The sequence below is a fragment of the Acanthochromis polyacanthus genome, chromosome 7, assembly GCF_021347895.1.
Source record: "Acanthochromis polyacanthus isolate Apoly-LR-REF ecotype Palm Island chromosome 7, KAUST_Apoly_ChrSc, whole genome shotgun sequence".
In the NCBI taxonomy this organism is placed as follows: domain Eukaryota; kingdom Metazoa; phylum Chordata; class Actinopteri; family Pomacentridae; genus Acanthochromis; species Acanthochromis polyacanthus.
The window spans coordinates 19,718,368-19,745,370 of record NC_067119.1 but is presented as its reverse complement, the minus strand read 5'-3'; the positions used below and the strand labels follow the sequence as shown (position 1 = coordinate 19,745,370).

Genomic DNA, 27,003 nt, shown 5'->3' with positions numbered 1-27,003 from the left:
GCCACAGCTTGCTGGAGAAATGACATGCACTGTAGTTAATGTGGTGAGCTGCATGTTTTCCTGAAGCTTCTGGTGGTTTGTAGTAGTAATCTATTGCACATACTGTACATACCTGTACCTCTACATGAAAGTAAATTACTTATAGCATATCTATAGTAGGGGCTGCACAGTGACTCGGTGGTTAGCACTGTTGTCTTGCAGCTAGAAGATCCCCGGTTTGCATGTGCCTGGGATCTTTCTGCATGGAGTTTGCATGTTCTCCCTGTCTGCTGGTGTAAATGTGAGTGTGCTTGTTTGTCTCTTTGTGCAGCCCTGTGATAGACTGATGATCTGTCCAGGGTGTCCCCTGCATTCACCATAAATCAGCTGGGATAGACTCCAGCCCCTCTGTGACCCTAATGAGGAATAAGCAATGCATAGAAAATGAATGGATATCTATAGTATTTAACAGCTGTAACATTGTACCAAACTGCAATTTATTTTTTATGTTATTCCTTTTGTAGTCATTTAATAAAACAAACACTGAGACATTCTTGACATTGCTATATAATAACAAACTGGTGCCCATCCTGTATTATTAGTATTCATATCGTAGAAAGCATATCGTACACTGCTGCAGAAGTATACCAGTAAAAAAAAAATGGTGTCATTGTCTGGCCTAGTTGCGAGCTTCAGCGTCACCGGGTTGATTTTTGTCTGTTTTTATCCTGTTGGTTGGCCTCATAGATCAGCAGAGCTCTTTTCCTTTCTCTTCTGCACTGCTGTGAATCATGGTGACAACAGCACAGGTTTTTGTGCAGTATATAGGTCAGTGTTTCTGTCATAACCAGCTGTCGCAGTATCCTGCTCCCTTCATTACATCCTGTCTGTGTTCCTCCATCTTCTGTTCCTTTGCAATTTAGCAAATAATATCCAGATTTAATGTTTCCACTTGAAATGAGCTATAGTATTTAGAAAAATATATGGAAAATTAAAGTTTATAATGTCCACTCCATGTGTGTCAGTGTTTCTGTTAATACATGAAGCCACAGTTTGGCATCAACAGTTACCTCATGGATGGGGTCACAAAACATCTTCAATAAAAACATCAGTGTTGCTCAGCTATAATGCTCAATTTTTTGTCTATATACTGGTAAAATGGTACCATATTAAATGGCAAATATGATATTCTGACCTGTGCACTTCAGGTTTCTGTTCTCTGACATAATTCACTTCGTAGTCTAGAACTAGCTAGAGAGTGTCTCATTACCGACAAGATTATTTTACCACATTCTCCACTACATGTAGGGGCTTGTAATCATGGAGTAATTTATGCATATCTTAATGAAAGAAATATTGTGCCTTTGCAGCAGCAACTTCCAAATTTTTCAGTAGCACTCTATTTATCAATCAAATGTTCCTCCTCCATCGACACTCTTATTAAAAATCTAATACAGGTTTTAAAAAGCTTTTCCTTGCTCTTAATGGTCTTAGTATTTTAGTAGTTTATATTTATGTTATTAAAGTAATTGGTCCTATAAGCTGTGGCCCTGTTTTCCTTGATTTTTTTTTAGCATCTGATGTTTATTTTTTGTACTTTATTATCTAATTTTAGATACTTTATTGTCTAATTTCATTTTAACTTTTTATATGCTAATATCTTATCTTGTTTTGTAAATTTATATATATTTATAACATGTACAGCTTTTTGTTTAACTAAGGTTGTTTTAAAACGTGTTGTATTAATAACGCTGATCTGATTTAATGGGCAGGATTTCTATCGACACTGACAGCATAAATCGACCTGAAGCCACCTGTCACCTTGCCTGAAAAGAGTCAGCAGGCATTATCTCGGCTTTATTGTAGTTTTATGAGGAGATCTGCAAACATTATGGAGGATTAAGCAGAGTTTGCACATGGGATCTGTAGGATTAAGTTTTTATCTGGATGGGAAGCAGCGGATAACCAATGAGCGTCCTCCGCGCGCCTGCTGTCTCCTCTGGCGAAATATTTGACGTGGCAAAGAGGTCCGGACGTGACATAGCTGCTCATCATCTCTCCTCCTCTTCTGGGCTCAGTTACCTTCAAACCTCTGCAGGTCCAACACGGGAGATCGTCCTGGTCCTCGATCCGAACCAGGACAGAAAGAAAATGTGGTTGATCGTGTTGGCCGGGTTTCTGCAATGCGCCTCGGCCTATGATGTGGATCTGAAGAAGCTGGACGGGCTGGCCAAAGCGAGGGTGGAGGTAGAGTAAACCTGCCTCATACTTCATAGAGGGCTGAATTATGCCGTGTTTTTACAGCAACACTGGGCCGATGCGGTGTTTTCCGATTCAGATTTGATTAAACGTGTGAACGGGTGCGCTTCTCTACTCGAATTTCCATGTTGGGCGCATGCGTGAAGGAGTCTTGTAGGAGAGTAGGACGGAGCTGTAGTAAGATGAATGGATGCGTATGTAGGATGGCACCGAAACAAGCACGTATGCTGTCATTTTACTGTTGCAGTAAAACTAAAATCTGCTGTAAAGCGACTTGGTGATCAGTTTAAGGTTTAGAGCAGAATCAGGGTGTGGAACTGCAGTAAAGCTTTTGAAATCCTGCCCCCTTTTTTTTTTTTTGTGAGAAACTGTGTAGTTTTCCCTCAGGGTGTCACCCAATCACCCAACTTTGCCAGCATCACTGAAGAAAAGCTTTATCTGTTGCTATTGTTGTGGCAGCCACACCTAATACCTGAGGCTCAGATATCTGCAAAAATAGGTCAGGCATCCCTTCCCTTAGGCCGGAATAAATCTGATACCAGAACATGACCAAGAGGTTTACCGAAGTGTTACTGAATCTTTGATTCTAACTACAAAAACTGCAGTAAGAAGCTGTTGCATGTGCACAAAGACACATTGGAGTTGCAAATGAGGACTGTTAAGTCATCTTTTTTCCTAAACATGAGAGCTGTTTGCAACCTTTTCCTGTGTCTCACGTCTCCATCTCTTCCAGACATGCGGTGGATGACAGCTGAACAGGCTCAGAGAGGTGAGTTATCCAGCTAGGAAAATAACAGACACAACACTGAGAGCCAGTGTCAGACCGAAGCCTAATCCCTGCCTAAAAGTGTTTACTCTCCAAGAAACATTTTACGTCTAACGTTTCACATAATCCCTGACAGATCTGTCACGGAAACCAGCCTGTAAGTGAAGAAAAAAAAACAATAATCTCCACTTCTGTCTGCAGTCAAAGCCTTTGTGGTCCAGGATATTCCTCTCTAGTATCCTTTGATTCAAGTACACCGTCAGTTACGTTTTCTTAAATATGTTTGTTTATTAATTGCACACTGTTACTTGACAAAAAAATATCCTTGACCATCCGTATCTCAGCCATAACCTGGTGATGAAGCACATTCCTGGAGCTGACCCTGAGCTTGTCCTCCTGAACCACTATTACGAAGAGCTGGATGTAAGACTTGTTTGCTGTGTTTTATTGTGTTAAATGTATATGTTCAATGCAGCAATACTACCTCAAGAAAAATATCTCCTTTAGGGGACAATAAAGTCTGTTGTATCCCACTGTATAATAACTTCATCTATAGAGCACTTTTAAAGAGAAACAACAAAAAAGCAGGATGCCTATAAGTCATGTCAGGTCAAAGTGCTTTCCAGTAGAGAAATAAGATTGGATTTACAACTATACCTGCTAAATTTTAATATTATTATAGGACCCTACAGTTTTGTAAATTATGTAATTGTAGATTCTGAGCATCATTTTAAAGCAACTTTGTTTTGTCATATTGCAGAACCGTCCTCACATTATGGCAAATGTTGCGGCAAATATTTGTGCATCTGTTCAGCCGACATGGAGCAAATGAAGCATTCATTTAGAGCGATAATATTAGTTCTGTTCTGGTCTCCTGAGGGCAATATCTGGCTTGATAGTACTTTAGAGTTGCAAACTTTGTCTGGATTTATGTGAGGTTCTTCATGAATAATAACTGTCTACTTCAACATCAATAACTGCAATGAAGCAGAACCACAACAAGAAATCTGCAGCAACAATGAACCAAAAGACACATCAAATGGTCTGCAGAACTGGGGATAATTCTTTGCTGATTCATCAAAATGATCGACCTTTTTCATATTGCACATAAATTGTTAGTTGCCTTGTTCAGACAAAAAAAAAAAAGTATGAATACAAACTGTGCATTCTTAATTGATGTCTATAATTTTAAATCCATTAATATTCAGCCCAGTTTTCATGAAACATAGCACACTAACAATATATCACGTTAGCACAGTTTTACATACAGCTTTCAGTGAACTCACAGTTAATTTATTCTCCAACATGTGTGTGTCCTCCCCAGCGGATCGCTCTGTCTGACATGACCCGCTCTGAGATTAACGAGCTGCTGGAGAAACTGGGTTTCTACAAGAAGGCTCAGCCAGAGGACGAGGTGCCGGAGGAGTTCCGCTTCTCGCCTGCCAAAGACTCCCCGTTCAAAGATGAGCCTCCTTACAAATCCTCCACTTCCTCTGTAGCTACAGAAAACGCCTCCTCAGAGCCCGACGCAGAAGCCAAGCACACTGACCTATAACCTGTAAGAGCGGACGAAAGTAGGAACGCTAACCCTGAGCCCCTTAGCTGCTCCATGACCCGCTGGTTCCTGCAGCTGATCACAGAGATGTTTGTAATTTCAGAGTGAGGCCAGCAGATCCTGGATCAGCTCCTGGGGACGGACTGAATCTCACCATCAGCAGAAGGCCTTTAAAAATAAAGTCCAGTCTGAATTTGCACAAAAGATATTTTTCATGCCACTCGTTCCTTTCTTTTGGCAGCATTATAAACCCAGCAGGCCGCTTTGTGAGTGCTTTTCTACTCCACACAGAGACTGGATGCGTGTGCGTTTGACTTTGTTGTTTTTGTCAATCATGTGTCAGCCGTCTTCAGGATCTTTGCCTCGTTTGAGTTTTTTTGTGTGTCTGTCTTTGCTTCCTACCTACTGTGAAACTGAATGAAGCCTCGGGCTGAAAATCGTCTGACTGGCCTGAGGCTGAACTGCATGTTCTGGTGGGTTGGACTGATGCACACAAGAAGACCCAAGTGAAGGGGTTGTAAGAATAAAGTGATAAACTGTTTGGAAACACAAACATGTCTCTGATCCTTGGTTTGTTGAATGTTCTTATTGTTCTCTTTTACACACTAAAGTGTAAATATGGCAGATTGCAGGCTGTAAATTCCCTTTCGGTATAAATGCAAGCATAAATAACACTTGATATCCAATAGCAGAGCCGCACTTTCAGATAAATACAGGTATCTATTCCACATTCAAAGAGAGTTAATTCGAGTGTTAATAGGCCTAGAGATGTCTTGTTTGCTACACACGGCTTTTTATGTGACTAATTCATTTAATTTGACGTTAATAAGCAGCAGAAAAGCTAACTCTTCTATGATTTGTAATGCTTTGCGTTCCTCTAAACACTGACAGATTCCAAGTTTATATGGAGGAATTATTTACAATAAAGCTCCCTTCAGAGCTGTCAGGACATTTTTATTAACATAATCATCATTATGCATGAAATTAAACTGTTTTGGGTTACAGGACTGAAGCCGGTGAACTTTTCAGCAGCACTAATAAATCCAGGTTGAAAACAGGAGTGTAATCTTCTGTCAGACACCGAAGGGGTTCAATGTCAGACAGAAGATTACACTCATATAATTCGGTGTGGAAAATGAAAATGCACTTTGTGAGGTGATTCAAAGCAATAATCGCCCCTCGAATACATTCAGTTCTTAAATTGGTTTAATTGTTAATTCATATTTAACTGTGGTGCACAGAAACATGAAATTACAACGTGTTTAAGCTCTTATGTACAACACACTGCTTCAAGGAAGGTTTCGTTTTTCAGTTGGCAGCAGTTGAGTAATATTCTCAAATAATTTCTCAAATCTACCAGAAACAGAGCTTTAAGAAATATAGTTCATCAAAATCAGAACTTTAGACATCTTCTTAAAAGGAACAAAGGAATAAAAATCTTCATTAAAGTTTTTTCTTAGCTCTGTGCCGATAAATATACAATTAGCAGGTATCAGTCAAGATTACTGAAAGCCGGCTTTCAAACAAAAAGCAACTGGTTTCAGAAAACATTGTGGTAGCTTAAGCTTATCGACTTACTTTAAACAAAACTTGTAAAAGCATAATGTACACACTAACAAAAGAAATTATATATTTAAAAAAGTCTACTCAAGCATAAATAAGGAGTCCTCTAGAAGAGCTGTGTGTGAGTGTGTTTGGCAGGGCGACGTCAGCAAACATCAAATGATACAAATCAGCTGTACAACATCAGACTCACTCCTTTTTTCTTTGTACCTACACAAAAGCTGGTTTAACTGCAATCGTTTATGATTATAATATCACAGAAGACCATAAAACCTCCTACATGTTCTCAGTAGCTCTGTGGAGTTTAGAAAAGTGACATTACTCAGCTCTTAACTGCAACAGTAATAGATTCACTTGAATAATGATGAGAAAACATCCCCGTGCTCATGGATTACAAAGTAATACGCTAATTGACTACATCAACATGAGAATATTAATAATAACTTAATTTACATACTTCAAGCAAACAGAATTTGGTTTGAAATGACAAAGTACCGACATAAAGATGAAATAATGCATCGTGCGGATGGGTGCATTTTTCTCTTTCAGTGGAATAGCCAAAAGAAGTGCCGGCAAATTACAGTAATTTGAAAAGCGTAGAAGAGAAAACTGTAGGTACAAATACTTTAAAAGGGGAAATGCCATAAAAATATGACTTCTTTCTGTTTTAAGCAGTTCTTTAGTATTCTAGAGGAGTGACACAGCTACTTTGTGTTGAATATAATCTGTTACGAAGTGGAGTTTGAGTAGAAAAAAGGCGCAAAAATTTAAACCTTAAAAGGTCTTTTAAAAAACTTTGGCGCTCACTTTATGGTTGGAGTTCTCTGTTTTCAGAACAGAACTGCAATAATCGATACATGTCACCACTGCCGACAAAGATAATGAGCAAACTGACACAAACACACACACACAATCCCCAATTTGTCCAACAGAGATGTGCAACTATTTGACCCAGCTTGTGAAGAGAAGAGGACCAACGCCACCTGAACACAGGTCAGAGGTCACAGGGTCGACCCATGGACATCTCGTATCTGCGCAGGTGGTTGACCAGAGATTGTACGTAGGTGAAGACACATTTGGAGTCGGGCTTATTACCCATGATCATCATGTCCTCCACTTCCAGCAAAGGCATGCAGTTGGCGTGGGTCCTGAGGAAGAGGCATACAGGACAGTGCATGAGGAAGAGGAGGGTGAGATCAGACAGGAGAGGAGATAAACCACAGACTGACTAAGCAGGAAACTCTCAGATTTCTAAACCATCATGTTTGGTCACGATTATTCAAACTTTATCATCCATCTAGAGCTTTCTTATGATGACAAACAAAACTGGTTAAGCAACAGTTAAAGTCAGTTTAAAGCACGTACATGTCGGCCCTTCTTTGGTGTGGTTTTGCTCAACTCATACTTTCTAAAATCCTCTTTTATCTCAATTTTCTCTAAACCACTTTATGGAAAACTCTTTAAAAGCCTTGTATAAATAAACTTCAGTAATGCAGTGCCTTTAAATAAACAGTTTCAGGAACAAAGACTTAACATGTAAGTTATGCAGAGAGTGACCACAAGGTGGCGTTATCTCCACACATTGTGAACTGTGTGAGGTCTCCTCAGAGCAACAGGAACAGCACAACTGTAAATCTCTTAGACAGAAAAATAAATGCCAGTGACATAAGAGGCGTTTTGTCATTTAGGGAACTGTAAACATAAGTCATTCTAAATTTTATTACTACTGCCTCTCTAATAGGGTTTCAAAGCCAAGTATGTAAAAACCTGTAAGCTCCCACTTTATAAAAAGTCAGTGGACAACGCAGCAGTTCCGTCCTCTGCTTTGTTTCTTAACTCCTCTGTTTGAAATGCCGTGATACAGCAGTTCCTTTTAAAGTGTTGAGCTGCAGAGGGTCCTGGCTCTCCGCCTGACCCATAGACTGGCTATGCAGAAATGCACACATGGACACACACACTGACATACCATGTTTGGTACTTTGGACTTCAGTAGCTTCAGATTAACATGAAGGTTCAAATATCCAAAAAAAGCAGCCAGTACAGGAGTTTCTGAACCACAGTGTCTGCTATAAACCCATCCAGCTGGTAAGAACATGCAGTACACAAACTCTCTCCATCCCCATAAGTCTGTCAGAACCAAAGTGAGGTTCCCTCATGTTTCCTCTCTCACCATAGGTTCAGTTTTAGGTGGGGGTGCGACTCTAGGAGGAATTTTTGGTTTTAACCAGGCCCTTCGTCACCAGACCCCGGTAGAACTCCTGCAGGTACGTGTACACACACTTCCAATCCGGCTCACGCATCTTCACCATGTCGTCCACATCCAACAGCTGGGGACAGTCCACTAGTTTCCTGCACCCACCCCGCCGTGGAGAGGAAGGAAGGGAAGGCCCAAACAGAGAGAAGAGGACAGGAAAGACCAAGAATGAAGGACAGATAAAAAGAGACAGAAGGAACATGACAGAGATAGCGGACAAAGTGTGGGAAAGAGAGAAAGGGAAAAACACAGATAAAGCAGTGAACAGCCAGTTAAGAAGATTCAGAGTGAAATAAAACACAAGGAGAGAGAAAGAACACAAAAAGAAACAAAAACATTACATTCTCTGTGTTCACAAATATATCCATGAGTTGACATGCACCATGAACATCACAGTACAAACAGTCTGTGGCACATACATGAGACAAAACAAAATGTCAAATGAGCGTCATGTGACGCTCATTCAGCCTTTTTGTTTGTTGTTGTTTTTTTCTGTGCTACGACAAGAAAATGTTGACCATATCAATACAACTAGTGTAAACACAAGACACGATGAAAAAAACAACAAGAACTCTGCAAAAACACAAAGCTACAACCACACGGTGACTCTACAAACACACTGGTGCACAGGACGGTGTGTGTGTGTGTTGGAGTGTGTTTCAGATAACAGCAAACTCTTGGGAGGGTTTGGGAGAAGTGAGTGATAGTGCAACACAGAGGTGGCAAGACGGGGGCTGTGGCTGGGTGACAGTCCAGTGCTGACAGAATAAATCATTACTAGAAACATCAGGACGGGCATTATCCTACGAGGAGCATGTGAACACACAGGTGGGTGGGTGGGCGTCACAAGTTGTGTGATGCAACAAGGATGAGAAAGAGAAAAAGACAAGAGAGGTAATGGGAATAAAATAGAGGAAGAATATCTGGATCGTCCATTTTTTTTAACCTGTTGGGTTTTTTGGGAAGGATTTGCTCATGGGTCTCTGGTTTAGAGCAGATGGAGGATGTCGCAGCAGTTACTCAGAGTAGAGGACAGATGTTAGAAGTTATTAGAGTAGTAATGGGCTCACTCAACCTTGAGGGGGCTCGATACACCTGGGAGAGACAGGGACAGTTAACACTGGGACATCGGTCAAGGAGCTTCCACATACTGGTCCGACTCAAGCAGATGTTGCTACTGAATTAAGTTGATCTTACAGAGGAATGAGAGAAGGATGGAAAAATCTGTACAACGCAAAGAAAGGGAAATGTGTTTATTTGGTCTGGGGCAGCGCACAAACCCGACCTGGACGGTTTGATTGGCTCTGTGTATTCACTACAAAACTTTTAACCACAGAGGAAAGTTAAGACAGCAGTTGCTTCTTCCACGTGTTTCTCCACTTTTTCTCTGCCAGACTGACCAAACCAAAGGTTATTTGCAGTTGATGTGGTTTCTCCGACTGATTAGCACACGTTAGCACAAACATGTCCTCGGTGTTTACTCACTCTGCAGCGCTGAAGGCCACCTCGAAGTTTTGCCTGCGGTTGCTGGGGCTCAGTGCGCTGTAGTCAAAGGCATCGGGGAAGAAGTTGTGCACAAGGGCACAAAATGCCATGCCGTTGCTCCAGCTGGATGAAAAGTTCTGAATGTCCACATGCTAGGAGAAAAGATAAACAAAACAGACATGGAGGTAGTGATAGATTAGTGATGGAAAATCTCCCAAGGTGAGAAAACATTGTCTCAGCCCAGAATACCTCAGCTCAGATCCAGCTACAGCCTCATTGGCTGACATTAAAGATGAGTGCTAAACACAGAATCTGGCCAGTTGGCTCACCTCATATGAGCGGGTCTTGGCACGACACCAGTCGAGCAGCATCTGCTTGATGGAGTTTGCATTGGGTACACCAAAGCTGGTGGAGCGCTGGACCTTGTTTACCTTGGCCACTGCCTGATTTCCAGGGCTAAAAGAAAAGTCGGTTTTGTGTTAATATTTACATGCTTTGATGTGCTCCGTTCCTTTCTTTGGTAGTACTACCTTAGTGTTTACCCTTACCCGCCTCCTTCCTTCTCCAACTTCTCTATCATGGCTTTGCGAGCCTGCATGGCAGACGTCTTTGGCAGCGTCTGAGCCCTCATCAGTTCTTTGCGCCTCTCAGCCTGTCGTCGCTCCACCGCGGCCAAACCACCGCTGCCACTTCGAGACGATGTGTCATCCTCGCGATCAAACACACTGAAGCAGTGATATTTACAGCAAGTTAATTAAAGTGAACGCGCAGGGATTTTACATTTTAGTGTAATTAGCTGTGCTGATGCTTCACAACCCACCTGCCCACTTTTTTGCTTGTGTTAGAGGAGGAGGTGTAACTGTATGATTTTGACTGAACTGTGCCTCCTGAAATGATAAGCAAACACATATTAACGATACGGTCCCTAAAACTGTAATTATCACTGTAATAAACTGAAATCCGGAGAGCAAAATATTGACTCACTGTCTGTTTTCGTCACATAACTAGCCTCAACAACAGTGCTGCGTGTTGATCTGCTCCCATCATCTGAACACACACAAGAACATTTAAAATTAATATGATACTGGACAGGGTCAGTTTCATGGCTCAGTGTTGTATAAAACCCTTACATCCATTTTACGGGTTTATTTTTTATTACTCGTTGTGTTGTGCTACCCTATTTTCCTATTTTTGCTCACCAAAATGTCTAAAAATTAGTTTTGTGATGACTTGAGTGGTTCAATACAGACTTAAGAAAAGTCAAAAGAAGGCTAAGAAAGGCAAAGGAAAAGAAAGGAACTACCAGACTGGGCGAAGCGGTCTGTCTTGGTGACTTGGCTGAGGGACGAGCCATCTGCCGACTTCTCCACCTTCCTCATCACCACCTCTCCGGCTCCGGCCCCAGCGCGACCTTTCTGTGCTCTGTCTTCTCTCTGCTGCCGGAGCTCCTGCAGACGGGTCTCGCGCTCCTTTTCTCTTGGTCTGGGGTGGAGAAGAGGGAGTAGAGGAGGTGGGGAAGGTAGAGAGATGAATGTCAGTGGAAAAAGAGGAGGAGGAGGACAAGAGGTCCTAAAACAAGCTGACAGCAGCTCATCCGACTGCCACAAAGATGGATTAAAACGGGGCTTCCAGATTTGGGGCGATATATTTCAGGATTCTTTCCACAGTACCGTAAAATTCCTCTCAACACACAAACACACGCAGGTGGGAGGCTCACACCAAAGCTGTCAAATTACGTGTCCTGGACAAACATCATACGTCAAAGAGAGCAAACACACCGTGATCGTCCTCTGTGGAAGCCTGAAATAAACCCAACAATGTCCAAAATACTGACATCTGCACTGCTACCTCGAGCTTTATCTGAACGGGTACATGCATTTAAAACACATCCTGTAAAGTTAGTCAGACGACTATTCCTAAAGGGTTAGTTTTCTGTGAAAAAACCCCTCATTTACAGTGCTAAGGACAGTCTTGGACCTGCTCGATGCCACTGACTGCACTCAACTTTTACAGATTTTTTTAAGATAGACTAAGATCAGGGAATCCAATTAGGTGGTTCAACTGTCAGCAGCTCAGAGCAACCAAGTGCCTAATGAAACCACATGGTGGGTGCTTCACTGAAAAACAGTTAACACACTAAATGTGCAGAGGTTTCAGTGACCATGTTCAACACTTCACATTTAAAAAATAACACAGCATTCATGCACATTAACAAAATTGTCAACATATCCTCATCATCCACCAAATCAGAGATTAAAATTTGTGGTGGTCCGACAATGACAGGATGGTGCTCACAGAGAGACAAACACAGGCAAGTATCAATTATTAATGCACACTGCACACCACCTGTCCTACCTATTTCCTCTTGAGTACATCCCAGCATGACCTCTGAGGGCAGAACGGACAGGAATTATGTGGAAATAGCAGGTTTGTTTAAAATGAGTAAAGAAAAGACAGAAAAGTCACGAAAACTATCCATGAGATTTTATTTTAAACAGAAGTTGCCCGCCTGTAATGGATCGAAAGAAAGCAGTAGTCATTGAAAAAACTTTCATCTGGCTGAAGTAACAGATAAAAGACTGGTTTTCTGTATGCCATTACCTCTCTTTTTCTTGCGAAGGTCTCTCATGCTGCGCGGATCATCTTCCTCTCCTCAAAGTCTTTGACTCATCGAGCTGTGAAACGGAAACAATGGGTGGTCACTCCTTGGCAAAAAGCCAAAATGGTATGACTCTATAACGCATGCACTTCTAACTTAGAATTCCATTTTTTTTCCAAATGCACGCTTGCATAGCTGGCAAGACTTAGTGTTGATAAAACAATCGCTCTGCATGACTGAAGCTGCTGTATTCAACTCAAAGAGGTGCTTTTGAATTGAAATCATCCATTACAACTTGGGGTGCGAAATACCATTTTGTCAAGGAGCTCTTCGTCCTCGATCGCAGCCAGCTGTTCAACGGTCAGTTTTCCGGAGCAGTCGACGGGTTTGACCTGAGTGCTGGAGCCGTTGGGATGGCTGGGACATGACACGGCACCTGGACTGACGATTCCTGCTGAAACACCAGCTCGGACGCAACAACGGGCTCCGTCTCCCATCTGCACAGGACACAACAAAGCAGCATAAGCACAAAGACATATGTATTCAATCATCCGACTGCAAAGACGTCTGAGATTTATCTATACTCATTTTAGGAGGAAAACCTTAGTTGGATGTATGCATTGCAGTGAAGAGCTAAATCAGTACCTCAGCCTCTAAGCTATGTACTTACTAAACAGGAATGAAGGTTTAAAATACATATTTCAGGCTGGCTGACAGTTCAGGACGCAATAGCCTGGAGGATTTTGTCAAACACACTGCAGCCATAATAGGTTTGAGTGTGAAGTTACCCGCCCTCTAATAATCTCCTTTTTGTACCAAGACTGCCCACTCACACTATCTCATAACTTCTTTCCATCCCCTCTATTTTCCAGCTTTGGCCAGAGAGAGTGACAGGCAAGCACATGAGAGCGGAGAAACCCTGCCAAGTTACTGTTCACTTAGTTCATGGAGTGTGACTGACATACGGAGTGCTCTTAATGATACCAAGCTGCTGCCAACTGAGAGTTTATGTGACAGGAATGGTACACCCACTATCGCTGTATGATGGGGACAATGCATTAAGAGACATAAATCTGAGGAAAAAACACCCAAAGCCACATCTCTCTCTGGTATGTGAGTGAAGGGAGCACCATATGCACCATAAGAACAAACACAACATTATAGGCTGTTAAGTGAACCTGGCTACACACTGCGAGTTAATTTCATATGGTGCTGAATGCCTGTGGTGGACGTTAGACTCTATAGACTACTTGTGGCTTCAGTGCTTTGTTGTAAGATCCAGATTTAGCTCAGACAGTTGGCCCCGTCCCTGTCCACAGCTGCCCAGCCCTCCTCCCTAAAGGCCCCAGACAGACCAGTCTCACCAGGGAGGAACGGTGCCCGGCACAGTCACGGGTTCTCTCTGATCAAAGGTGGTCCCTGGGTTTTAGACTTTTCTGGACGCACAGTTTTGACCCATGGGACGGGCTGGACTGAGACCCACTTGACCGATGAAGAATGTTTGGGGACACAACACAGCCAAATGAGCGCTCTGAGTCAGCCAATGACGGAGGGTGAGAAACTCCCAGATAACCTCAGACTCTGAGTAAGTGAGCTGCAACGTATCCCTAAGCATCTGAGTCACTGTAGCATGAAAAGCCCTTTTTGTTTACTATTTCTGTAATGAAAACTGTTTAATTAACTGCTCTGACCTGCAGTACAGTCTCCACCAGCAGAACCATGGAACAGCTGACATGAGAGAAAAAGCACATACCACACAAAGAGAAAAGGAAATACAGTCAGATAAGGTCACCTCTCATTATCACGCGTTTGCCAAAAGGATCGACACTTGGGAGGAGTCAGCCACCTTGACTGAAGTAGCTGATTGGTGGACCCAGCTGTCTTTGCAGGATTAGAGAGGAATATGAACTCTAGATGGCTGAATAACTGAAGATGATGCTTAATACTCATTATCCCCTCAGAATGTCACCGGGTTTGTTATAGGCTTTTTGGAGTACATAAACCAAATGGGCCGAGGCATGAGCGCCAAATGGTTCTCGTGTCAAACATGAAACTGTATTGGTTATATAACAGGAATGTACAGCCTTCAATCACATCTAAAAACCTGTTCATATATGGTCCATCTCATGGCTGGCCTGACCTTTCTACATGCCATTCTCCTGCTCTCTTTCACCCTGCAACTTTCTATATAAAAACGCAAAAAAAAAAGCTTAAAAAATAAAGAAAGAGAGAAACATGAAATTAAAAGTAAATGCTCCTGCAAAAGTGAGTATTATGGATGATGGGAAGATGAAAAATTACAGACTGAGCCACTTTTACCATTGAAATAATAGCATTTTTCTCCTCCATTAGGAAGTGCATCCACTTCACACAACACTCATGCTGACATACACACGATTGTGGACTTGGACACAAATAGAGCTGCATGGTGTTACAGACTGGAATACCTCCATGACAGACTGCAGTGAAGTCCTCCACATAAACACAATCTGTCAAACTGACTGACAGCTGAGATGGACAGCTTTTTTCAGTTGAGAGTGACGACCACAATGCGAGATTAAAACCGATGGAAAGCTTAGAGAGGTGAGCTGCAGGTCAACAAGGACATGAGCAGAACACAGAGGATCACCGGCCTGGCATGTAAACTCATGGCCAGCTGATCCACAGGCATTGTCAACAGCAGAACAAAAGATGTTCCCAGCTTATGTGAATTAATCGGGTCATAATCAGAACCGTTAAGAAGAGAGCAGTACCGTGATGTTGTTTGAGGTAATGTTTGCCATCAGAGAGGGAGCAGAGAGGGACGGCGGCTTGCAAAGGTTGGTGGTGAGGGACGGGTGAATGTGCCGACTTCTGAGGTGTGTTTGTCGCAGTAGACTCAGAGTCCTGGGGCATGATGTAGGTTCCTGGGGTTCACCTGCTGAGTTTGCTGAGGAGTGCTAGCAGAGATATCCTGAGCTGCACTGGATGGAGAATCTTGAGGTGTGCAAGATGAATCATCATGTGCTGCTTCAGCTGAAGCCTCCTGCTGTGTGCAAGGTGAAGCTTCACTAGGTGAAGCTTCGGTTTCACATGGAATTGAACAGGAGCCTCCGTTGCTGTCAAGTTCATGCAGTAAGGGATCGGGTAGTCCCATTAGCTGACACAAGGCCTCCACTTGCCTCACCATCTTTTCTTGCTGAATCCTCAGTCTCAGGTTTTCCTCCTGCAACATAGCACAGGCCTCGGCCAGAGGAGCCACCTGAGCTGCTGCCTCCTCCAGGCGAGCATCCACTCGCTTCCCGAAGGCCTGCAGGTCGCTGTGGATCTCCCCCACTGCCACACCGCAACGTCAGCTCAAATTTCCTCTCCCCAAATGCTCTTCCTCGTCCTCAGCTTCCTCCTGAGCGAGCAAGTCACCGATAACCTCCTCCAGACCGGACTCAGCGCAAGCACTGTCTGGGCTGCCCAAAGCCTCCGGAGCCTGTGAGGCTGGCAGGAAGTCCAGGTTCACTCCAGGCATGACCACACAAACTTTACTCAGTGTAAGACTGACTGGCGTCCTATAAGCTTGGGAGAATTTAAGTATCCCCAAAAATTTAGATTGAGGTGTAAGATCAGAGAAATCAAGAAGTTGTGGCCTTTGTCTCCGTAGCAGCTGTCCTCTCTGTCGGAGAGCATCCAAACCAACGCACGTTCTTTATACCTCCAGCAAATCTCCCCTCTTTACAGGCCTCCAAAGTGACAGCCAATGAGCATGCAGAGAATCCCGTTTCCCAGGCAGCCCCCACCCACTTATTTCCAGGTGTCCTGAGCATGTATATTTATCTCAAACCCCGCCATTACTCCACTGAGACAGTCTGTCCTGGGGCCCTGGTGGCGGCGAGAGATGGGAATGTTAGTGACAACAATTTAGAAAACTCACCCCTCCCACTCCAACTTTCCTTTTATTTTAGCTCACGTCCTTCACCACCTCGATTGGCAGGCAACAAGGGTTTAGATGTGGCTCTAGGCCTGGGCTGTGCTGAAAGACTGGCACAGTAGTGTTTCACTCCTCTTAAAACTGCTTTCTAACAAAAATCCTGACTAATGAGGCCGCTTGTTTGCATGTCTGTGATTCAAGCAGATCTCCGGAGGAAGATCAGCCCATGAAGGGCAAAGAGTTTAGGTCCATGACAGAGCATGCTGGAAAGCCAGTGATAATGACCTGTTCTCCCTAACTCTGGGGAAGGACATCACAACCCTCCCAATATTTTGTTTTAGGCTTACTGACAAATCAGCTGCTGCTCATGTAGATGTCTCAAGTGCTCTGTGTTAAATTAAGGGTTCTTGAAGGGTGCTGGCAGAGGTCTGTGGTGTTCTTCATACTGTTAGATGCTTAAGTATATCATTGAAATGCCTACTGCAGATTTCTTGCCACTTGTACTCTGTGAAGAGAAATCCGATGGTACTTTACATACTGCACATCTGAGCACAGTATAAATAGAACCATAAGACTACACATGACCACATGTAATGAACCAATAATTCTTGATGACATGCAAATACACCACAAGCACCAACAGCACAAACAGAATAGAAAACTTCACTGTAAATGTCTGTATCTTAAAACGAAATACTGTGGCTGTATAAATAATATTTCTATTTATCTAAACACACAAAGTCTATCAACCACAACAAACAAAAACAGAACTGCTACCAGGAAGAATCTGACCATGAAGGAGAGTGGAAAGAAATGCCAACTGGCAGCAGGGAAAGTGGGTCAAGCCCTTTCCCCACAATAATACAAAGACAAGGTGTACAAAGACAAGGTGGACAGCATATAAGCACGCTATAAAGCATTTAAATATTACAGATTTCTGCAAGTTGCATGTTGTGTTTCTTATTGTTATGTCTTTGAATGACGATATCGTCACTCTTAGATGTGACAACGCGTGGCTATTGTGAGCCCTCTGCTGGCATTTACAAGCGTTTCCAAAAATAGTGACATGCAACATCCTGCAGAGTTCAGACATGAAATAATGCAGAGGTCTAACTCTGAAGAAGAACCGCAGAAATCACAATCAGTTCATCCAGACATTAGTTTTTTTCCTCAAACTTTTCCACCACATTTGCCCCTCGATCTGCAGACCATGCTCAAACCCGTGACACATGTGAACTGGTTGTGTAATCAGCATGTGTCATGGATCTACAGCATGTTAACAATGGGGTCTTTATCCCCTCTGTGCGACAGTGAGACAACTGGTCACTGTCTGTGGGCCTGAGTGTCCATGTTCATGCAGCAGCACTTAACCAGCGTGACCCAGAACTTGGCAGTAATCTCTGTGACTTCAGGAAAGACTGACTGCCCTGTCATCACCCTGGTTATAAAGCTAAAGCATTATTTATCTTTGCGTTCAAGGCCGAGCGCAGCGGTCGGCATGGACAGCCTGCTCAGATGAGCAGAAACAGCTGTGATATCTTGCAGCAGGAGGCATCAATAATAAGCTGTCAGTCTCACCTGCCTGAAATGAACTTTCATCTCCGTGTAGAAACACTACAAGCATTCTGACCTTGCCAATAACTGAATCACTGTCTTGCTTTATTGTAAATAATAAGAATCCATTTAATTGTTTGGGATCTTTGTACTGCCTCCATCATCCAAACCTTTTCCTAGTTGAAGACTCTGATTTTAAGATGATCCAATGCAAACCGATGTCATCAGCAAAAACATGTTTTATTAGGAAAAACTTACAAATAAGGAAAGAGCTGGTGGTAGTGAGTGTTCATGTTAGACACCAAGGAGAAGCCCAGACCACCCAAACAGATCAGGACTTTCAGACGGGAACCCACTGTGGGTCAATAACAACAACCATCGGCACTAAACAGGAAAAGCTTATTCAGACTCATGTTACACCGTATGCTGCCTTGGTATCTGAACACTCTTCCTTACTAATGTGGAAAGAGTGGGCTGCTTTAAGATGATCCTCCTCTGACAGGTCACCCTCTTCCTCACACACAAAGCAATGAAAGTCAGACAACAGGTGGACTCTGAATCCGTCTGAATGCGATCCGGTTGATGCTAACCAACAGTGTCTGCTGCTGTTTTTACAATCTCATTAGCCGAGTCACTCAGGATCAGTCTTTGTATGGTAAAACTTGAGCAAATCTGGCAGACGCAGCTGAAACAGCAGCTTATGCAAGTGATGAAAGCACTGAAAGACTTAATGTCCGTGGTCGTGTGGTTTATCAATGAAGGAATTTATGTTGAGCTCAGACAATTATGTTGCACTTGTTTGCTTGCCCGTGATTGTGACCGGCAGTCTAGCAGTGCTGCATGCAGTCACGCCCGCTGTGTTAGATGCTGCAGTCAGTGTTAAGGCCTATTGTTAAACCCACACTTATGAAAAGAGAGTTAGCACTAAAGACTGATGACTGACACATGAAGCAAGCTATAATCCACAATGGTGGTTGCTGGGGTAAACAATGAAAAGGTCCCTGTCTCACCAAGTGAAAGATGCAGATATTTTTATGCAATTTCTTTATCTACATGCTTATAAATAATCCTGCACACTCAAAGACATTACCTGCATGCTTAATAGTGAGATAAGTCAAAAAATAAACCTCATCTCCTGCAGAGTCTTTATCTTCTTCCTGCAAAGTCTTGTTTTGTAAGAGTATTTTGGTTTGTACCTGTCCTGTGGTTTGTGCTTCTTGACCAGGACCTAACTGATGGAGACAGCCTACTGCCAACACCTTAAATCCACCCTGCAGTCTCCTCCCAGACATAATTAACCATCTCCCTGATCTCATAACCAGATTACCACAGAAGGGTGAAATACAAAGCCATTAAAAAGCAAACAGGACATCACATCTCGTCTCCTCTCCCCCTAAATCCCCCAACTCTCTTTTCACGAAGACACTTCCTTTCATGGAGGAGAGAAGAGTTCAAGGAATGAGGCAAATGGGAGTTTAGTTGTTCTTCCTAAGCTCAGAGGTCAGTAGGAGGTGGGAGGATATTTGTGCTCTTTGCTCATCCTGACAGCAGTCCAAAAGTCTCCCTTCAGCCAATCAGAGTGCAGAAAGGGGCGCATCTTTCAGTTTTTGCCAAGAAAAGACCAAGTGACGAAGACTGTGTCAGCATGTGTTTAAAAGCAGCTGGACAGTAAATGGTGCGGACGAAGACAGACAGGTGTGATTTAGGAAACATTTCCCAGATAGAATCTCAGTGGGCAACGGCCTGCAGAGGAGAAATCCAGGAATGCCAGAACACCTCCCTCACGCTCCCCTCTCTCCTTCACATACCCTACAAGGACAGATGTGACTGGCTACCCGCTCTGTGTTCATAAACACTGCTCTTCCCTCCTCTCCCTCCTTTCTCACACTCTGTCTGTCCCTCACTCTCCTGGCTCGCTTGCTTTTCAGGCCTTCATAGGTGATTGCCGTGACAGGGACACAGCAAAAACACCAGAGGAATTCAGTGAAGTCGGTTGCAGATTGAAATAGGTGATAAAAAACAAAGCACCAATCTTAAATCGGGAACAACTGGAAACCAATTTCTTATGCGTGTTTGATGAATGCCTCGAGGTGTTTCCAAAAATGTGGCAGAATGTACTTGATGGACAGGTCCAGAAGTGATGCTGGATGAGGAGATCTTGAAGGGCGTTGCTCTTAGACCGAGGGTCAACTCTGCAAGACACAGAAAGGCAAAGATTTACTTGACTTCACATTTAAAATATGTATTTTAAGACCTTAAGTATGGATGAATGAGAAAGAACCCCTAAAAGCCAAGAAAGGGCTGCTGCCTATAAATTACGTGCAGAATTGAGATGTCTGCATGGTCTTGCACTGTGATGGCCGTTAATCAGTTGCATAAGCTGCCACATTGTCATAAACAACACAGACTCCTGTCTAATGACAGTGAGCAAATTGAGATGACGCCACCTTTAACATAAACAACTTTCTTCACTGGCCTGCGAGCGCACACACACGGAGAGGAAAGCTACATCATAAAACGCAGGATTGATGCACACCAGCATACATTTAATAGCCTTTGTAGTGCTTTTGAGTGAAACCGGAGACACTATCGCAGGCTGCCTTTTCGCTGAGTGAAGCAGGCAGGTTCCAAAAAAGGAGCCCAAAACTATTAAAGCAAATTGAGACGAAAAGATCCCATGTGACCCTCATGATGGAGCCAGTAAAGCTCCCAGAATGTGGGCGGGAGGGAGATTCGCTCTAGAGGTGACGAAGCAGGAAAGGCGCAGGTCCAGTTGGAGTTTTAAATAAACTGTTTGGGTTGTGGATCCCGGTTACTGAGAAGAGCTGAAACTTAAGACATCTTGTTTGGACAGACTGTAACAGCAGCTGTAGCAGCCCTGCCTCTGGAACAAATCCTTTCATGTTATAGGTGTTTTTGTTTCATGCATTAAATGAAATCTCTGCCGACACTGTTTTGAACTGTGATTATACACTGTGCTGACTATGTACAGTACTTGATGGGAGCATTGCTGATCTCTTATTGCAGGCATGTTTTAGTATGTAACATTGCAGGATGTTTTCATTGTATTCAATATTCACTCAGTAAATAGTCACAGACTCCTCCCTGAATTCAGCTAATAGGACATTTCACCTGCAACACAGTGACATTTTTAGATTTTTTTCCTTCAAGTCGCTAAGTTCCCCGCTTAACTTCTTGTTTTTTAGCTATAAACGTCAATGTTGCAGGAGGCGCTGGTGCTATAGAGTCCATTAACTCAATAGATTTTAACCTCCCATCCAAAAATACTACTTCATTGTTTCATGTAAACTACAGGTGTTCACGGAGATCTTTTAATCAGCTATTGTTTCCTCACTTTTAACCCACTATGTCTCAACTGCGTCCTACTGCTGAACAAACATGGACACTGTTTCTTGCTACCTGACAATAGAGAGAGACAGAAAACATGAGAAACAGAAGAAGGCACAAGGTAACTCAGGATGCTGCAGCGGCTAAATCTGCATTCTATCTTTTTATTGTGACGCTTGGCAGGCTTCCCAGAAACATTTTTCTCATTCAAATGGACACTCGAATGAATGATGCCAGTAAGTGTGCGTTTTTTTAGAAAGAGGGGGCAGACAACATCTACAGAATATAACAAACAAAGCAGTACACTGTGTGGGCTGCACTGTGACAGTATTACCATTCATATTTGGCCAGTTGGGGCTTCCTTTGTCTGAATTCACTCTCTGCTGTTGACTTGTGACCTCAAGCCCCCGCTCCACACTGAGCAACATGCCCACTCTATAACAAATACCCCTTAGTACCACCAGTTCACGTAATATTCTGCTCTAATATCCATGAGCTTTGTTTCTTTAGCCTCACAGAAACCCTTGTCATCGTCCCACTTGTGACCGATTGCTTGGCTCTGGTCGCTTCCCACAGTGATTCCAGTTGTGACCCACAGACTGGTATTAGCAAGAAAATGCATACAGCTGCTAAACCGAGATCAAGACCACCAGAAACACAATGTAAGTGCTAACTAAAAAGCACGGCGTTAATAAACTCTAGAGCATGTCAAGCTGTTGTTGACTGAGAGAACTTGGTGTGCTACAACCTGCTGCTGTCAGACGGATGTTCCTACCTTGTCTTTGCCCGAGAGCACTGGTGGTGATGCGGCCGGCGTCATGGTGGTGATGGGTACGATGTTGCCTCTGGGGGCTGATGTCGAGGACGTGGTGGTGCGCCCATCCTTGATCTCAATGGTGAGGAAAGTCTTCATGTCCGGGTCTGCTCTCCCTGGTGACCTTGTTCCAGCTGCTCTCCCTGGGGTCCTGTCTTCCTTTGAGTTAACTGGAGGCATGCACATCTTTTTAGCTGGATGCCTCGTCCCACCCATGGAGTTCTGCGATTGGCTGGCTGAGGGACAGAGGTTTGCTGGCCACACCTCTTGGCTGAGGTGTGCCTGACTCTGGGATGCAGCGGAGGTGATAGATGTGGAGTCCACACGAGGCCTGGCTGGCCTGTCTCCAGATGTGCTGAGGGATGCTGCCGTGTGTGTAAACAGCTCAGCACTTCTGGAGAAATTTGTCTGGCCGCTGCTGGCCCCGTTCCTCAGCGGAGTTTTCCTCAAAGTGGAACACTTGGGCTCTGGGCTCTGTGAACTTGCGCATTCGATCGCGAACAGAGTTTGGTGCGGCTGAAACTGTTCCAGTATACATCTTTCTTCTCAGGTGCCTGTTAAGACAAAACAAGAGAAAAATACTAAATACCTCAAAACAGAAGAGAAAAAAGAGCCTCGATCTCCTCCGCTATTCAGGCTGAATTAGCACAGTTAAAGCCTCTTGCTCTTGTCATCTCCTCCTCCACCTCTAAAGCCTTCTACAAATCCTATTCCTCTCTGCCTCCTCTTTCTAGCTTCTGTTAAAGCCCCTGTTTTTTCCTAACTTCCCCTGTCTTTACCATCTTTTGTTGCAATTTTTTTCAGGTTTCTACCCCTGACATTTTTTTTCTTATATTCTCAGATTGTTAATAATGTCAGGTGAGACCACGCATACAAACCCCATGGAAGAAATGCTTGTGATTAGAGGAGAAGATATTCACTGAGGTCACCCCAACAAAAACAAAAAAAAGAATCAGCTGCTGAGAGAGAAACCCACAATTTACAGTACTGTGGACACAGGGAAGAGCATCATCTTCTATTTATAACATGCCCTCATCCTGTAAGTGGTCCGGTATGGTCACTCCGATAGCTCTGATTACTTCCACATACTGTAGTCCTGCAGAATGTCCAACCATCTGCCATGATATCATAAACTATAATCCCAGCACAGTTTTCTCAGGATCCACAATGGGAAATGAATGACTGTTCCTTGAAAGATAACATCCGATGCGGATTCATTTGCTTGTGATTAAACAGCACAGAATAATGAGACTTGGACTAGTTTCTTACCAGAATCCTTACTTTTTCCATGAGTGATGGCAGGTCGCTGTTAATGGTTATCTAAAAAGTAAATAAAAAAACACAACAGAACAGTCAGTAGAAGAAGCAGATGAGATAAGGTTAATATGTAATGTGCCTGGACTGATGACCACAGAGCTACTACACTAAACAGCTCCATGTTTATGGGGTAGCAATGTACATTCATGAGGGGCTACAGCGTACATGGACGCCGTGGTGACAACACACACTAACACACACGGAATCCTGTGAAGAATCGACTGGTGGTGTTTTCATAACATAAACATTTGTGTTTGGAGTGAAGCTGTGAGCCTCCGTTCTTTTTTTAGCAGCGGGGCCACGATGGACCCCAGAGTGTTTACATTGCTCTCAGGAGATGGAGCATCAGCGCATATTGCAGGAACAATAAAAGAAGGCCAGGGCCAGCCTTGGTTAAACACATTTAGTGGGAGCGACTTGATGGCGTCACGGCGACTGAGCTCCCATGTTGGGAAATGGTACAGTTTTACAGTCGGTGCAGAAACAGAAGCTCTGTGCATTTGTGGGATGAAGAGACACAGAATCTGTGGCCTCTAAAGTTGTCAATTCCTCTCTGACGCCAGGTGAGACTGACACTGAGGTGAAGCAGAGACAATCAGGTGCACAGTTTGTTTGTGTAACCAGGTTACAAAAGCTAAACAGCATCTCACAGGGGCTCAGCTTGGTGTGTTTAATGGATGCCGATGAGGCCTGTGAGTCACTAAGAATGAAGTGTCCAGAGGTTTTTGTAATGGATGATAAGATGGAGAGAAAGAAAAGGAGAAGTTGGACTGAAGGTGAACTTGACTGTGACTGTGCAGCTCAGCACCACACCCCAGTGGTGAAGTTGATATGACAACATAAAGTGTATTTTAGGTGTCCAGAACAGCCACGCTGCACCTTAACACCGACTCTAAAAGATTTCTGCAAAAATAGTAATTTCTCCCTATTGGTTGCAGATTTTTGTCCCTAAAAACACAGGAAGTGATTTACAGGAGCAGACACTCCACTTAATTTCAGTTGGACTAAAATGTATGCCATTTGGATGAGATTACGTCGGATGTTTTTGCCATTTTTATGCTCATCAACCCCATCAGTGACCTGTGCTGGCCCTGTATGGAAGCTGCAATCACTTATTTTCTTAACTTGTTATTCGTCTGAATATTTTGACATCCACAAATCCTACATTTATCCAATACACAGGTTAAATTCTTCACCTTTGTTTTCGAAGTCAGTTTTTTCCCTTTGGCGTTGCCATTGAGCCCAGCCCATTTGCAGGGTTCTCTTTTCGAGACAAAAAGCCCCATCAGGCTGCTCCTGGTCAGCAGTCTGGTTCTGGGTTATACTCAGACTGGATGTTTGACTGGATCTGTGGCTTCTGCTGTCGCTTTCTGAATCTGTGCTGTAAGGTGAGCCACTTGTGCAACTTCCGCCCTCCTCTGCTGACACCCTCTCCTCAGAGGACATACTCACACTCTGGTCAGATGTCACAGAGTCCGTCGTTTCCTCGACAACAAACCGATGCTGTCTGAAGTCCCAGAGCCGAGACGAGGTCTGACACATGAGTCAGAGACATCTGAGCCCAGTCTGTCTCATGTAAGACTGGGAGCTGGTGCTTCGCTCTGAATGCCCCAGAGTCCAGTCGAACCAGCTGGGAGCGAACTCTGGCTCTTGTCGGAGGCTCCAGAGTCCAGCGGGCTCTGAAGGCTGAAACCCAGAACTCTTGTCTGAGCCCACCGAATCCATAGTGGATCTTTTCACACTGTGGTCTGAAGCTGAGGAGTCTGACCTTTTGACGCTGAGACAGAACCAGGTCAGGCTCTGTGGTCACAGCGTCACGCTGATGCTGGGATCAGCAGTGGTCCAGAGCCATCATCCTTTACCAGCTGATCAAGAACCCACACCATGCCTGAGTTGGACCCTGTTATAGAAAACACAAATGGAAGATGAGGATTAAGTGTTTTGCTGAACCCTGTAACTTTTCAGATTTTGTATAAACTCATTTTTATGTCACTTCAATCTTCTCACAGAAAAGCAGCAAAAAAACTAAAGAGGAGTTTCTGTATTTGAGAAAGGAAGCAGTAGGTGGTGAAGTTAAAGACTGAAATGAATGTAAATGAAATACTTCCGCAGCTCTGAGGCCCAAGAGAGGCCTGGCTAGAAATATCAGCCAGGATCAAGAGAAGGCATGTGGAGACATGAGGGGATGCAGACATTTCTCCAGACTGGCCTCAGTTCCTGAGCCAGATTTGTGAGATTGTGATAGTGGATGTGAGTAAAAGAAGTGGAGAAAGGGAGCATGAGGCACAACCACAGGTGGCTACCAGCTACAAGGAGTCAGGGAGAAAGTGGGGGTGAAGTAACTGCTAGGACAAACATTTCCCCTCCTGGCTGTCCTTCACTGCTCCTTCTCTCCTCAGGAAACCATACTCCAAACAACACAGGAGTGCCCACATCCTCCCCGTCCATAGTTTGTACCTCCAACACCCCATGGACCTGCTATACGATCGAATATCTGAGGTTGTGTATGCACCACAGATAAGGAAAACAGAGAAAACCAATAGTGTATCCAGTTCCCACATCACTATGTACAAAGCAAAGCATGGAACACTTCTGAATGAACTTAGTTTGCACCAGCTTTACAACCAAATGGGGTTCACCAAGTATGCGTGTCTGTCATTTACAAACCAAATCAAAGAGGGACTCCAGTCTGACCGGAGGCAGCCAGCAGTGCTCCTTTCAAATTTCAGTAGACAGGATCAAGGGTGAACATTCACAGCCTCATTTAAAGCAGTTGATATTTATTTGCCATTATTGCGTAACACACCGCAAAAAGAGCCTCGGTGGGTTCTTCATAAACGGTATAATTGTTTATTATGTGGCACTTCTCAAACAACAAGTTTACAAATTGGTTTGGACATGAGGAGATAAAAATAGCAGCTAGTTGTTGTTTAAATAGAGTACATGATTATGTAATTTGGTCTAAACAGAAAACATGATTAAGATATTCAATTAGGACAATAAATTGCTGCAACGGTTCACTGCACCGCGGCGTCTATATCCAATGATGCACTCAACTCAAATTCAATTACTGGTCAGCTGTAGCTGAAGTGAGAGGCAAAACACTCTGCTTCTTCAGCAAACTCTCACATTATTGTTCACGTCTTTGCCATTGGGAAGCTGTCGTATCTATTGTGTGGCAATTTCTGGGAAAATCCCCCACTGCTGCTGTATAATGAGAGGCTTGCTCTTTGCTTCAAATAGCTACAAAAGCTGCAGTCTGCTGCCAGTCAATATATAGAGCACAAACAAAGGACAACCAAAAGTTTTATATAAAGGCTTTACAGTGAAGCACTGACCCGATGACAGACCATATTTGTCCTCGTTGAGAGCTGGTCAACACAAGTTTTTCGGTTTTGCCTCAGCTGCTTGTGATCGGAGTTGAACACGGGTTCATCACACCTCAGCTTTGCCTCAACAGGTTGAGCAGAGTTTTCTATAGTAGATACTAAAGGTGGCTTCTTATAGAATCATCTTATAGAAATTGTGACATTATTTTCCCATTATGTTATCAGATAACTTAAAATTCCGCACTTTGCACAAAGACTAGATTCTGCAGCATTGCTAGCA

General features: G+C 43.5%; 2 protein-coding genes across 2 annotated transcripts in view; one reads left to right on the top strand and one right to left on the bottom strand.

The window, feature by feature from the left end:
- The first annotated feature begins 1,943 nt into the window (after positions 1-1,943).
- Positions 1,944-5,112, top strand: selenom (selenoprotein M). Its single transcript, XM_051950836.1, has 5 exons — positions 1,944-2,226; positions 2,972-3,009; positions 3,207-3,239; positions 3,349-3,427; positions 4,329-5,112. The coding sequence occupies exons 1-5, from the start codon at positions 1,948-1,950 to the stop codon at positions 4,557-4,559; spliced, it is 660 nt and encodes a 219-aa protein (XP_051806796.1). The 5' UTR covers positions 1,944-1,947; the 3' UTR covers positions 4,560-5,112.
- Positions 5,113-5,747: 635 nt separating this feature from the next.
- smtnb (smoothelin b) overlaps positions 5,748-27,003 on the bottom strand; it is a 49,805-nt gene continuing 28,549 nt past the window's right edge. The window contains 25 exon segments of the mRNA XM_051951123.1: positions 5,748-7,270; positions 9,862-10,013; positions 10,191-10,317; positions 10,410-10,586; positions 10,682-10,748; positions 10,846-10,908; positions 11,165-11,335; positions 12,208-12,249; positions 12,463-12,495; positions 12,498-12,521; positions 12,756-12,887; positions 12,890-12,957; positions 15,622-15,775; positions 15,860-15,923; positions 20,034-20,107; positions 22,039-22,072; positions 22,075-22,317; positions 22,319-22,359; positions 22,362-22,546; positions 22,548-22,585; positions 22,587-22,631; positions 24,893-24,927; positions 25,022-25,092; positions 25,094-25,194; positions 25,257-25,294. Of these exon segments, the coding sequence (XP_051807083.1) occupies positions 7,117-7,270; positions 9,862-10,013; positions 10,191-10,317; positions 10,410-10,586; positions 10,682-10,748; positions 10,846-10,908; positions 11,165-11,335; positions 12,208-12,249; positions 12,463-12,495; positions 12,498-12,521; positions 12,756-12,887; positions 12,890-12,957; positions 15,622-15,775; positions 15,860-15,923; positions 20,034-20,107; positions 22,039-22,072; positions 22,075-22,317; positions 22,319-22,359; positions 22,362-22,546; positions 22,548-22,585; positions 22,587-22,631; positions 24,893-24,927; positions 25,022-25,092; positions 25,094-25,194; positions 25,257-25,294 (2,333 nt within the window). The 3' untranslated portion in view covers positions 5,748-7,116.